The sequence below is a fragment of the Poecilia reticulata genome, chromosome 20 (assembly GCF_904066995.2).
Source record: "Poecilia reticulata chromosome 20, P_reticulata-male-v2, whole genome shotgun sequence".
NCBI classification, from domain to species: Eukaryota; Metazoa; Chordata; class Actinopteri; order Cyprinodontiformes; family Poeciliidae; genus Poecilia; species Poecilia reticulata.
Window position 1 is genome coordinate 19429347 of NC_088849.1, and position 15158 is coordinate 19444504.

Below are 15158 nucleotides of genomic sequence, written 5' to 3' on the forward strand. Positions count from 1 at the left end.
AACGTAAAAAATAATAGCTGATTTTGGTCCAGACCAAAACACTTTCCTGGTGTGAATACATGCTAAGTGAAAAACTCCATCAGGATTTGAAACTTCATAATCACAATCCCATAAAACCTGACTGAGTTTGGGCTATTTTGTAACAAAGAACGGGGAAACTTTTTAATCTCTAAATGTGCAAAGCCGGTATAGACAAACCCGCTGTGCTGAAAAGTAGTTCAAAATAGTACTGAGGAAGAGGATATGAACTCAAATGCACAGCAACCTCTTCAGAAATTAAAACAATGCATCATTTGTTCTTTCTTTTCACAATAATGCATAATTTGTTCATCCATCTACATGAAATCCTGATGAAAAACATTAAGGTTTGTGGCTGTAATGTCACAAAATGTGGAAATTTTGTAAAGTACTAGAGGGAAATATCACACAGCGGTATCTCCATTATCTACTTCTATCGATCCTGCTGTTTGCATCCTGCTTCGCTCTCTTACACCAAGCTAAGGTGCTCAGCCGTGAGTTTTCCTCTGCACTGTGGATAACTTCCTGAGCTGCAAAGATGCTGCACGTCTCGAGAGACGCTGCGCAGGACCCAACACGCATGCGTGTGGTCAGTCAGTGGAAAGCCAAGCTGTGCATGCAGCAGTGCTAGTCTCCCCTCTGCTACCAGAGCTCCCAGCTATCGCACCGCTCCTTCAGACCGATGTGCATGTTTTCACACCCACACACTGCTGCGTTTTACACACCGAGCATCACAGAAGCAGGAAACCTCTGTTTGCACTGTGAGGAAGTCATTTCTAATGAGACGTTAAATTATTGCCTGACCTTATCAGCTGGCATTAGAAATGACAAAAAGAACAACCGAAAGCTGGCGACTCTAAGAAATACCCACAAAGGTCCTCTTTTAATAACATTTACAATTTGTGCGAACGCAACAGCTCCCGCAACTAATACAGTAACATGCCCACTCATGTACATATGCATAGATATACCCCCAATTAAAACAACAACAACACACACACACACGCCAACAAAACAAACAACATAAAGACCAGTCCTCTTTCCACATGTTGAGTTGGAAATCATTTTGGACTAACCAAGTGTAAAAGTCAGCTTTATCAAGCTTGCTCTTAGTAAAAAAAACAACAAAAAAACGATATTCTCAAGGGCAAATTGTGAAATTCTTCATGTTTCTGAGACTGCTATCCAGCACTTAGCTTCCAAACAGCAAACATTACGTAGGGATCTTAAATTGTTAAAGATAGCAAAATCTTCAGGAGGACCTGCAGAGTTAATCTGTCATTAAATGAAATAACTCAAGAATGTTGGGCATAATCCTTCAAAAATGTGCTTCTATCATCCAAATAAATGGACTTCAAAACAGTTAACATTTATTAAATTTTCTCTTCTTTTTCCCCCTGTTCACTCAGGCTTTTGACAATCCGCCCAAGCTAAATTAAAATCCTATCAACACTGATACGAATTTATGATATGAGCTGTTGAACTCATATCATAGACCTGAATTAGTCATGGAGCAGCCAACTGTGCCGTTCTTCATACCAGCTCCCACATTGTTGTTAAACAATCAGATTTATCAGTTTGGAAAGGTTCCAAAGCCATTTATTAAGCAACAGGGTTAGCCAAAAAGTGAATTTTTCATCTTCAGACCATGGGCAAGAAAATCACCAAAATAAAATAGCAGACATACAAACAAACAATAACAAGGTTTCCCCCAGAAAACTTGCTAAGCCCGGTGGTTGGGTGCTGGGGCAGTCATTCATCCAGCGGCTGAATGTGTTTTTGAGTTAAAAATGTTTAAAGCTGACAGGAAATTTGAAAATATCACTTGATAATTATGTATTACTGAAATATTGGAAGATTAATACCTGAACACCAACTAAAAAATCTTAAAAAATGCATTTTAAAAAGACTTAAATAAATAACCAATGCTTAGCCTGGTAGTTGCACAAGTAAAGCCTGGTGGCACCACCAGGCTTATAATACACTGGGGGAAACCCTGAATAATAATACACAAAATATAAAATGCACAAAAAACCATCTACCAGAGCTATAATCCGACACTACCCAATACAACCAGAGTGAAAAAAATGCTAAAGTATTTTTCACTCTGGTTGGGTGCAGCCAACATGTAGTTGGCTGCACCCAATGGTGGTGGCAGTAATGTGATGGTTTGGAGCTACTTCTGCGCTTCAGGACTGGGGTAATTTGCCATAACTGGAGGAAATGTGAATTCTGCTGTCAACCAGAAGACCCTGACTGGAATGTCCCACCAGTTTGTGACCTTTAGGTCAACCACTGTTGGTTTGTGCAGCGGAGCAATGATCCACAGCAGAGTCACATAGGTTGTAAAGCTTTCATGAATAAAATCACCGGTTGGAAACGGTTTTGTGTATTTATTGAGATTATCTTTGTCTGATATTGAAATTTATTTGATTACCTGAAACAATGAGCTACGGGAAACAAAGGAATTAAATTAGTCTTTTATTGAAGCAGCAGAATCTGAATTCAGAAATATATTGTGCATTCAAATAAAAAGTAAAAAATAAAAATACTGTTCTGATTCTGACAAGCTGCCGTAATATCTGCAAACCTCAAAAACAGAGTACGGTTTGGAATGTTTCTTTTCCTGATTAAACTATTTGTGTCGTTATTTGCTACAAAGGAAAACCAATAACATGGTGTGCTAAAGTAACCTACCTGTTAATGGGTAACATTAGATTACCTTAACACAGAATTGATGGTATTTGTGGGGCTTTGAGTGGATAAAATAACAGATACATTGACAAAAGACTGAGTCTCTTAGTATTTTTATTGTCTCTTTTATAGTTATCGCTATTGATGCTGCGAAATATTATGTAACATTGTGTGTCGCCAATCACTATTTCATATTAAACTAATCAAACGTTAATACCTAATAAGTAACACAACAGGGAATAAAAGGGAAATGCATAACAACCAAAACAAACTAGTCATTTTGCTAATCAATCACAAATATCTGTCAGAGAATCCATCTTATTTTGCTGATTGCCTGTTTGTAAAGCCTTTCAGCTCCTCAAGTAGTCATAAATCTTTAACCCCTGAAGCCAAAGAATGTAACGCCTTGATCAACCACCCTTAATAGAAGCAACATTTTCCAAGCCTGTAAATAATTTTTCCGATGCAACAAGCAGCACAGACATGAGTCGCTGGTCAGAGTCAGAGATCCTGTAAAGCACTTAGCAGCATTCCTTGAAGTTTCCCTGCAGCTGAGTCTCACATTTCACACTCATTTGTGTGACTCAAGACATTTTAAGACCACAGGTGTATCTACTCCCACGGACCATTTGGACGCTTCGGCAACTGGACAAACAATCGCAGCAATGCCCAACACAAACTCCAGCTACTATTCAAAGGGCACTTCCATTATGACCTCCCAACATGCCACGGATTGTAGCTTTACAGCTGCTGTGAAAATGTCAGCCATGCAGTTCTTTGAACAAGCAGTAAATGACTTCAATAATATACTTTAACAGGCAGAGATGGCCTATTAGACACATCCTACGACAACACTATCTCTTGACACGCCACTGAATGCTAGTTATAGCTACCTCGTCTGACAGGTGTGTTGACAGTTGCTAAAAATAAATAGCAAAGATAAAATTACCATTGTGTTGCACTAAGTTTGAATTACACTAAATACTATTTCCTTTTGTTTCACTTAGTTTGGGTGCTATGTGGCGTAAAACCAGAAGTCACAACCTGTTGTGACTATTTATGTTGAATTTTTGTAAATTGATAATTTTTATCAATTTAGTTTTCTCTGGGCAGTTGGAACATACTCAAGTTAATCTAGAACAAAAATCTGCAATTCATTTCTATATTTGGAATTGTTTAGATTCCTTTGGTAACTTTCAGACCCTAACATTAATTTAAGCGATTAAGAACACGTCCGGCGTGTTTGGCAAATGTCCGGTGTAATGATGGGAAGTTTTTGTAAAAATAATTTTTCTGACCATGTTTTTCAACTTGAAACATCAAATTAACTCAACTTTTATTTTCAACTAGGTTGTAAGAGATTTTCAGTAATTTTTGCAAAAAATAAAGTATATTTTTCAAACAATGAAGTCGGAGGTGCGTGCAAGAACCAAACCACCTGTAGAGCAATAGTATTTGTCCTCTCAAAGATCCCCCCAGCAGGAAGTAGGCTAACAGACGGCTAAATGACAGTCATGCTCTGATCTAAAGAAAGCATTTAGATTTTACAATGCTATAAAGGTTTTGCAAAAGTGGAAAGTGAAGAACTTACTAGAGGTTTGGTAGGATTTTTGTCCAATGAATAAAACTTAAGCAAGCAAAGCAAACTACTAAACAGATACGGTTATGGTCAAAGTTAACGTTTTAAAACGTTCCAATGGACTGTGCCCATGTTTGAGAATAAAATATGGTTAAATTACTTTGGTGTTGTTTTGATATTTCAACAATCTACTTTTACCAGCTGCACCTGAACGCGTCATGCTGAGAAAATCTTGTATCATCAACTCCGACTTGCATTTACGCAGTTTAACGAGTTTGGTTAATTGGACGCCACAATCAGTTGATTTTTCTGAAATAGCTGTGATATTTACTTTAGGTCAGAAGTGATCGATATATGAAGATTACACCAAAGGTCCACCAACAGCTCAAGCTTGAGGTCCCAAACAAACCCAGAACTGCATTTGGAGAAATCGTGGTAAGGTTGGATTTTAATTGTTTTCCCTCATAATAAATTAGATTGTTCTTGCCATTTCAAAAATGTATTTGAAAATGTTATTTGCACTTTACATACTAACCGTGTCTTCCTGTTTCAGGAAGGTTATGTGCAGCAGTTTCAACTTTTTGTAAGACTGTGTTGTGGCATAAACAAAGATTAAACAATCTAACAATTTTGACTGCAACTTTTTTTAAAAGTTGCCACAAAAATAATAACGTTAGGTTGCAACAATCTAAAGAAATAAATAAATAACATAGCATTCTGGAGGGACTGGTTATCATTGGAAAAGTTTTGTTCATATTTAGTCAGGTCATGTTTGTCTGATATTAAAAATGGTTTAATAGTTTGACAATTGGTTAAAAAAAAAAGATAGAAGACATCTGTAAAGATGGAAATACTTTCTCAGCACATGCAGTGACAGTTTCTTGAAGTCCCTTTATAGAAGAAAACAAAATGTATAAATATCTGCTCACCCCTTTAAATTAAAGGGCCAAGTAAGTATCAAATTCTCTGGGTAAACACAGGGAAATAGGATTCAGCCAAGTTGTAACACAAAAATATCAAGAGATTACATCTGTTGCAGCAACTAGAAATATTTTCATGAAAAAAAAAAAACCATTGTAGCGCCATGATTTCCACAACAGCATAAAAACAATCACGTCCCAAATGTACCTTCGTGCCATCACCGACAAGTTAAAATCTGATCCACACACATACACACAGGAGAATATATATGTACAGACATAAATTAAAACAGTTTGCTTCCTTAAATAGACTAAAACTCAGCCCATATTTTAGGTGGAAAAGGTTTGAATTCAACAGCGATAACCCCAACACCCTGAGGTCTGCAGACAGATGAGAACACTGACACCTAAATCCGAGGGAAGAGCGAAGGATCAGAAGGCCAGAGGAAGGCCTGGTCCACAGCTAATCCGCTGCCAGCTAATAGCCCTTGATGATATACGCAGTGCAGCTGTGGGAGGAAGGTAGGCCAGCAGCTGTGGCCCGCAGATCTATTATCAGATTTCAGCAAACAAGCTGGCAAACAGGCAACACAACGCAGCCTTACCTCCTGCTGCGTCAGACTGAAAACAAATTAATAAAAGAGCCAGAAGGGAAATTTAAAGAAGAATGCTTTTTTACAGTGGGATATTATTCAGTTACCCAGGCTTTACTTGAGTCCCCACCAGGCTAACATTGTTTATTTATCTTAAAAAAACATTTATGTTTACCTTTTTGAAAGGTGTTTAGGGATTATTAATAATGTCTTCTAATAACACACAATTGTCTAATGATATTTTCAAATTTCCAGTCAACTAAACATTTTTAACTCAAAAACATCACTGTCCTACTGCCTCTACCACCGGGATTCTGAGGGAGACCCTGTTATTCTGTGAGCTTTACTTTATTACTGGGATGATCACATGTCACATCTCCATAACAACATCATAAATGCATAAACAGTTTTCCTGAAACAGCAAGTTATTTTTCCACCATTAGCACATTGAGCAGGACGTACACAAGCTAGACTGACAGCACTATGACCCTCCTCCTGGCTCTGATTGGTTGTTTTTGATTGGGAGCGAAAGATTAATTCAGATAGCAATAATACCTCGAAGAGGAGGTGGACAAGATTGATCTTTTCACAGATTATCCGTCTCATATTACACTGTCAATTTGTTATTTTCAAACCATTTCTGTGTAGTTTTAGCTTTGGGTTGTTGTCATATTCTTGTACATTTATGGCTCTACTGGTCTTCGTAAACTGCTGTAGCAGCATAAAAAAAATTTTAATTAAAATTTTGTTGAGTTGGGATTTGAATCAGAATATTTTGGAACACAAAACTTTTACCATTAAATGTAAAATTAACACTGTGATTGGTGAAGCAAGTCAGGCTCATCTTTGTTAGACAAATGCATCTAAATCCATGCTACCGCGGCTTGACTTATGAAATTAAGCTACATTTTTAATATATATCCATATATTTTAAACAGAATACATGCAAATAATAGGCATGTACATATTAAAATAAAATCTATACACATCTTTATGCATAAATTTAAACTTCACTTGTAATAAGTAGGAGGTTAATTTGTGAGTAAGAAATGTCTTCCTGCATGCAGCAAGGTGACCCGGTAGTGTCTCTGCAAAGAGACATAAACGTCCCTCTTTTCTGTGTGAGACCCACTGAGTCTGGAGACATCAGGGACAGACGATGAATAAAAAGCCACAACTTCATTAATAATTGACTGTGACACAGCTGCACTCCTCAGCTGCAATGTTGCAGCAGGAAGACTTAAATAGCGCACACTCAAATTTGTTATGTAAAGCCGCACATGATAAAAACTCGTCCAGTCCTGAATAATTCACTGTTTTCTGTCCTGGTGGAGAGGGGAGTTGGTGGAAGTTAAGAGGTTAAACAAACGCAAACATAAAAAAACCCCAAAAAAACTGGCTTTAGAAGAATTAGTTTAACCAAAGTGATGATCAAAATCAACATAAAAAGAGTTATAGTCCTCAATATTTAATAATCAGACTTGATTATGAGGAACAATGAATGCGGCGGGGAGCGAATACAAAAGAAAGCAGCCGTTTTTAGTTATCTGTGCCGCCATTGTTGCAGCCGACTCCCCGCCGGCGGCCTGGATGTCACATGTGCTGGCGCTGAAGCCTCACATGACGGCGCGTCATCGGGAACACGGCCTCAGGTGCTGCTGGGTTTCAGACGGGCGACCCGAAGCTTCTACAATAAATGCTCAATGTTTGCCCGTTGAACTGAAGGACAGATGCAGATTTCCTTCTGGGCACCCTTGCAGATGCTTTACTGTAAACAAGCAGAGCCTTGTTGTTTAGTTAGAGTCTATTTTACCCAACCCATGTGTGAATCCAGAGAACGCTTTAACGTGGAAGGCATTTCCTAATCCCTCATGAGTAAGTGCATTAAAGCGTGGGGAGGAGATGCCTCTCCTTTTATGAACAGAAACAATAACAGTGTTATAGCAAAGATGCATTTTGCTATAAATTTAGCTTAGAATTTAGCTTTTTTTCTCTGTTTTGTTTGTTCTGGTTCACGAATCCTTGAATGAAGGTCTAACATGAGAAACTAAACTTTCACATTCTTAAAGCTTCCGTCCAAATTAATGGTAATCTAACATCAGTTATACTAGTCAGAATGTAATAAGAGATTTCTTAAATACGTATTTTATTTACTCAAAGTGTAATCATAATTTGCTAATACTAAGACATCTGGAACGTAAGAATAGTGAAATTAATTTTATGCTAAAACGGCCTGCCGTACTGCAAAGTTGGAGTCCTCCTGTTCCTCATGCTGAAATAGCCCGCCATTTTTATTTTCTTCTTCTATCAAAGTCAGTGTCACTGCGGAGAGTGTGCGGTCCGAAAAGACCGTTACGTAAAAGTAATAATATCTGAAAGGCCCTGCCCTTCATGTCAGCTCCGGCCATGCTTGAATAGAGCGACTGTGAAAAGAGTCAACATTTTTCCTGGTTCGGTCCAAGTGACGCAGGACAGGGAGGAACGCTCTAAGGATCGCCAACGCATTGAGGGTTTCCCCCTTTGCATGGCCGCTGTGGCTCTCTGTGGTTTGGAGAAAAGCAAACCCAGTGACGCAAAGTGCCATCTGTGGTGTACAGGGACACACACTACGTGACCCCTCAGGGGGAATTACAAGTCCAAGCTGTTGATATGAACTCAAATCAGAGGAAAAGAAGAACAAAATGGACAAAAACAGGAGAGCCTCAGAGTGACATGTCCTTTTCCTGTTAACCAAGTCGACACGATCTGATAAGATAAGATGCTTTTCTACCCCTGATTTCTATTTAAAGAGCAGAAGGAAATTTTAGACGTTTGAGTTCATTAGTGGATTGTTTTAGGGTCTTTTAAAACCTGATAGTCCAGTAGACTTGGATGCAACATTTGTTAAATTTTCAGCTGGTGTTGTTCACTTTCACACTGCACTGTATCAAACATACCAAACACTTTGAAAAACCAGTTCACCACCTCACCTGTGGGGGCGCTGCACCACAAACACCTAAAGTAAATGACATAAAAACCTCTGAAGAAGACATGAGAGAAACTTTCTTCTTCACAAAATGTAAACAAAAATGTAGTAGCGTTTTAGCGGCTATAGGATTTCGCTTTTGCTTTTTGTAATAAACCTTGTTTATTTTGTAAACAAATATTTTTCAGAAACAGCTGGGCATAGGAAATATTTTAATAATATTTATCAAATTAAAATCCTACTTTCCCAGTAGTTACCCTGCATCAAACTTGTAATTATAGTTGTTGTTTTTTTATTGAAATAAAGGCTAATTCATAGGGCTGGGAATTTATAGTATCATTTATCTTTTTTTTTTTTTAAATATCTTGTGATAATAATTTGAATTATTTTTGGGGTTGTTATTTTTACTACTTTATATGATTAAATGCAGTCAGTGTTTGCAGTTTAATGATACAAATCACACTTTCTTTAAGTGACTGACTGTCCTAAAGAAGCTTGATACCAATGGGAATGTTTTTCTAGAGCAGTGTTTGTATTTGTGGGAATATAACTGCTGTGACACACAGACATCGCCATGCATTTACCTAAAACAGTAATAATAAAAACTTTTATCAGTTTCACAAGATAAATAAATAAAAAAAAACTAAGTCAATATTATCCACCCTTCCTGGTTTTATATAAAATTAATAAATTGGTCAATATAAAGCAATAGATAGAGCACTCATAAAAACATCAACTGAATATATTTAATCTCAAATAAGGATTTTCAAGACTCAAAGGAGTTAAAATGTTACATTTATTAGTCGCTTATGAAAGAGAATAGACAAAAGATGACTAGTCAACTATTTGCTGAGTTTTCCTCTGATTTAAAGGGTAAAGCAACACAAAAAACCTGCTGATGAAAACAGAAATTATCTCCAGAATCTGACAAACAAAACATTCATCTCTAAATCCACACACAGAATAATCCGAGCTACACACACGCACGCACACACACACACACACCTTCCCTCTCTCTCTGCCATGTGCTCCGTGGGAACAACACCACGACAATTTGCTTTGCACCAAAGATGACAGCAAAAATAAAAGCCAGACACATCCACCAGCTTCCGGTCTGCCACCCACACAGCAAACACACACATATAATACCCCCAGTGACACTCACACTCACACACACACGCACGCAGACACACACACATCTCAACTCCTTTGTTTAAGGCAGACAAAGCAAGAGTGGCTATTTTTAAAACTTTATCTCTCCATCTGGCGGCCCCATGTTTTCCTCACTTCTGATCTGATCCGAGTGTAAACACCGGAGATGATGTTTCTAAAGGCAAAACATTAATGTTTTCATGTCGTTAATGCGAACTGTTCAATAATTTATCGTCAGAGCTGAGTTGAGACGACATGATGCAGCAGCAGTTTGTTTGTTTTTTTCTTCTTCCTGATGACTCAGTGGAAGCACAGAGAGAATGAGAACTCTCCTGCTGGGTCAAATCTCCCTCTCAGGTTTCAGGATTAAATATTCACGCCGTACCGTTGCATAATTTACCTTGTCAACATACCAAGGAAATGACTAGGAGAGGAAAGGAAGACAGGTGAGGTAAACATCATGGATTTCAACAAACGCGACGTTTCGTTGAGGTGTGTTCCCCCCGCCCCGTTCTGAATGTTTTCCAGGCGCATCTTTGTTTTAAACTCCCAGGAGGATGCTGCGCTCTGTTTTCCCTCTTCATAATAGTCTTCTCCGTCATGTGATCCCTGCAGAAATTCCAGAGCGGCTACTGAAGCGCCGCGCACATGGCCGCCCTGTCCGACAGATGTTTTTCGTTTGCGTTGCAGCAGCAGCAGCCTCCCCGGATCAGAGGCACGGAGCCAGGGAGGTGATTCATGATGCGAGCCTTCTCCTTGTTAAAAGTCAGCAGACTCGGAGTGTGGCTCCATGTTGAGGATAAACACAGCCCTGACTCTGCGTTCTGGGGAGACTTTCTAAAAATATGATAAAGCAAACTGGAATCAGGAGTTTAGACGCCGGCTCCCAACCTTTTCCACGTCTCTGCATGCTACAAACGTACATGTGGGGGATTTTAGCTGACAGACCAACTCAAATAAGCAGAGCAGATTTGTTTTTACAAAAAAAAACAATTATTCTAAAAAGTGCGGCATGCTTTTATTCCAGCCTCCAGAATCACCTTGCTCACATCTAGAGATTTACATTCTTCTTTCCAACGTCTCTCTCAAGCTCAGTTAAATTGAATGGAGAGCAATTAACAATTATTTTATTAATCGATTATTGTGTCGATTAATCGGGTGAAGAAAATAGCACATTGTGCAGTTTTTCATTTAACCGCTCAAGCCTTTTTTATATGTTATAAATACATTGAAGATGCAGATAAACAATTTATTTCCTTATTCGAGTAAGAAAATAAAAATTTTAATGCCCAACATGCAATAAAATAGCATTTACATAATGTGTGTTTTGATTATTTGTAGCAAAGGATGCATCTGCAGATAAAGAAACACTTCAAACATCAACATGTGAAAAGCTCAGTTCTTTCTGCTTTATTTAACATCAACAATATATTGATTAATTTTTGGATTGATTAATAAATGGATAGTAAAAAGTGCTTAGTAAGACATTTTCTTACAGACTTTTGATCAGGTTAAGCTTAAATTACGCAACTTCAGGATTTCTGGGAAAAAAATATTTACAGTTTTTTATTATCTTAAATGCCAAATGTATTTATTTATTGTACAGTTTTCAGTTATTACTGCTTGTTATTGTTCTATCAACAATTTGTCTTTTTTTGAGTTAGTTGATTAAAACAATGCCGTTTATTTCAATAATCGATTCATCACGAATAATCGTTTCAGATCTAATAAATTGTGAAGTTCAGCTACAGATTCTCAGTGGGATTTAAGCCTGAACTTTGACTGGACCTTCCTGGAAGAACATCCACCAAGTCTCAAGTCTTCTTCCATAATTTCCTTGCATTTACCTCCATCTACTTCCCTTCAACTCTGACCAGCTTCCCCACAACATAATGCTGCCATCACCGTGTTTTTGCATATACCAAACGGTTGAGTTTTGCTCTCATCTGACCGGAGCACCATTTTCCAGAGACTCTTGAGACTTTCTTTCAACAATCTTCTTGTTAATTTTCTATAAAGACCTGGTTTGTGGAGCGTTTGACAGATTTTTGCTCATGTATCTGCAAATCGTTCTCTCTTCGACTATTACGCTCTGTCAGCTCTGGTTTTCAGTTGTGCCATACTTTCAGATGACTAATTGAAGGGAGCTCTGTGAAATGTTTCAAACCTTGGAAAAATAATTTTATAACCCAACTGTGCTTTAAACTTCTCCAGAGCTTCATCCGTGATCTGTCTGCTGTGTTTCTTTGTCTTAGTTGTGCCATTTGTTCACTAATGTTCAATAATAAACCTCAAAGTTAAACTACACACAGGAAGAGTCCAGTTAGGTGTTTTCTAAAAGCTGACTGGATTTTATTTAAGGATACCAAAGTAAAGTGGGCTGAATATATGTGGAAACTGCACTTTTCATATTTTTATTGCACCATTTTCCTTCCACTTCCAAATAATGTGCTACTTGTGTGCAAATACGTTTAATCTATCATCTCCTTTACGTTTATACTGCCTTTAATTTGTACTTTAAGCACTGCAAATGGAGTTATGGGTGTCACATTTAAAGCTCATGCTCCCTTACATGGGAGATTACACTAAATACTGTAACCCTGATGTAATTTGGGCATGCAGTTGTTGGAAGTGGGGGAAATTAGGTCACATTTTGGCATCAGAGGACGACGGCGAAGGTGTGTGCTGCTCTCCTGGTATGATGCTCCATTTAATCACACCAGGCGAGCACTCGGGGAAAAAAAACACACACATGCAAACACAAACCCCACCTGCCCTGACCTGAATTGATTTGCTTTTTTAAAAACATAAATGAGGCTGTTTTAAAATGCACTCATTCCTGCGTGTATGTATGAAAGAGAGGGATCCACATCTGACTGCCTGTGACTAAAATAGGTCTTTCTGTCGCACAAACACACACACACACACACACACACACACACACACACACACACACACACTCAGCTACAGCCTGGCAGCACACTCCAAAGCCCTGAGTTATGTAATCCTGAACACAGAAAGCTGCAGGCCTTGAGTGCACATCCTTCCATTTCCTTCACTCCTCCAACAAAAGCCATCCTCATCCTCTATTATATTATTACTCCACATCTCTGGTTGGACAGACAAAAGAGATTAGGTAAATCTGACTGAATGCATTTGGAAAAATAGATGTTTTTAAAGGTTGATAGCTGTAAAAATGTAGCTTTAAAGCAACAGGTGCAGTTATTTTCTTCTCTGATTGCCATGCATCTGTCCATGCAAAGCTCTCAAACATGTGGACTGCATGTTAAATGAGCTACGTGGTGTGGATTAATAAAAGCACCATTACTGAGATTGGTGACATCGACATTTAAATCAAAGTTTTCCCATCTCTTCTTACCTCCTCCAGCACATTCACTGTGTTCCTGCAGCTCTGCATGCGGGTGGTGAAGCTGGACGTTGTCGGGGAATTGTAATCCTCTGTTGTCTCCGAGAGAAACTCGGACACCGATATTTGATCCGGCATCCTTTATTTTAACGGTGAGTGTGAGAGAGAGGGTAGGGTGGAGGGGGGGATAAATGCCCACAAAAGGGTCGGCGGTGACGGCTCAGAAAGGCAAAACCATGTAAGATCTGGAGGGAAAATGATTAAGATAGCCGGTGGGGTCTGGATCGGATCGACGGGAAAGCCAGCGCCGCTTATTTTCCTCTGCAGAACTGTGTAAAACTATCAGGGATGATGATCTGGACGTGTCTTCTTCTTCTCCTTCTCGAATGACTTCACTGTCCTCCAAAGGCCACGGGAGGAGGATTTTTTAGCACAATTCTCAACCAGCTAGCTCCCCCCTCGATGAGTGTATATATGTGTATGTTTTTTGTTTTTTTTTTTCCCTTCAGAGGACGTCTAAAGAGCGACGCATTTCTAAATAGTGTTGTGGCTAAACGTAGGAGGAAAACCCGTAAAGAATAGCGGATGCCTTCATTATGCTCTACAGATGTGCAATAAGCCGCTTGTCGTCAAAAAAACACAGCGTCCCGTTATTACCAGCCTCTGTTTGGGGGTTATCATAGTCCAGGGTAAAGCCGAGGTCGTGTGGGTCTGCACCGGGGTTTGGTCCTCTCTTCTTCCGCCGTAGTTTTTGAGTTTTTTTGTGTTTTTTCCTCTAAACAGCTAAACGGTGCCTCGGACACATTCACTGCCACTCTCTCCTGCTGCTCGGCCGCGTTCAGAGCTGAGAGAGGAGACAGAGTTAAGATAACGGTTTGAGAAAGAGCGGCTTCCGGTTAAGAGTTTCAAAATAAAAGTCAATGTTTTGGGTAAGAAAATCGATACTTTTTAGTACCTTCTTAGATTGTTTCCAATTATATATATATATTTTTAATTAACTCTGTTTTTATTATTTTTTTCTGGCTGACACAATTTTTTTGCTTCGAAAAGCATAAGAGAATTTCATCTCCTTACCTAAAACTGTTCTTCATGTCAGTTTTTAAAATTCTTCTTATTTTTAGCATTACCTGCTCATGTACTTTCTTTAAACTGTTTCTATGTGGATATATGTCTATTTTGTTCGTACTTTGAATTGTTTTTAATTGCCTCTTGGGAAATGAATAACATTTTATTGAACTGAATTGAACTGATTATCAGATAAATACTTTTTAAAATGTTTATTCTTATTCAGTTCAATTCAGTTTAGTCACTTTCATTCTATCATTTATCAATTCTACTTATCAAACAATGCAGTGAATTCAATTTATTATTCAAATTAGTTTAAAAAATAAATTTTTTATCAATATAAGACTGGATCGAGTTATTGACTTGCAGCATTTAGTGCTCATAGACAACCATGTAGCAACAGTGGAGAGGAAAATATCCCCTTTAACAGGAAGAAACCTCCAGCAGAACCAGAACCTGGTTAGTAGGCTGAACAAAGTTTGAGCAGTTAAAAATTAATTCAAGACATAAAATCAGTGGTTTCACTGGTTTGCAAATGTGATTACTTAGAATTTCTTATATTACTCCATGACATCAACCATAATTTAATATTTCTTTCTATGTATTTTATAAAATATAACACTGTCCATCCCTACACTAAAGTATAATTATTGCAATTTACTCACCAAATACAGTATGTTGGTTTAAGTAATAAGAGGACTCATCAGGACTAGTCCAATGTTTGAGTTGTTAATATATTTCTTTATTTTAAAGCACATTTCTCCATTCAATTAGAGTTGTAGGATAACTGAACTTTTGATGGATC

At 38.2% G+C, this 15158-nt stretch overlaps 1 protein-coding gene across 7 annotated transcripts in view; it reads right to left on the reverse strand.

Moving 5' to 3' along the window:
* asap1b (ArfGAP with SH3 domain, ankyrin repeat and PH domain 1b) overlaps positions 1 to 14147 on the reverse strand; it is a 65393-nt gene extending 51246 nt beyond the window's left edge. For 4 of the 7 annotated variants that reach the window (XM_017301862.2, XM_081601748.1, XM_008396644.3 and 1 more), the window contains exon 1: positions 13301 to 14147. In XM_017301862.2, coding sequence (XP_017157351.1) covers positions 13301 to 13426 — 126 coding nt within the window. In that variant the 5' untranslated portion in view covers positions 13427 to 14147. The remainder of the gene's footprint in view (positions 1 to 13300) is intronic. The other 3 variants (XM_008396647.3, XM_081601746.1, XM_008396646.3) reach the window with 1 other exon arrangement.
* Positions 14148 to 15158: the final 1011 nt, after the last annotated feature.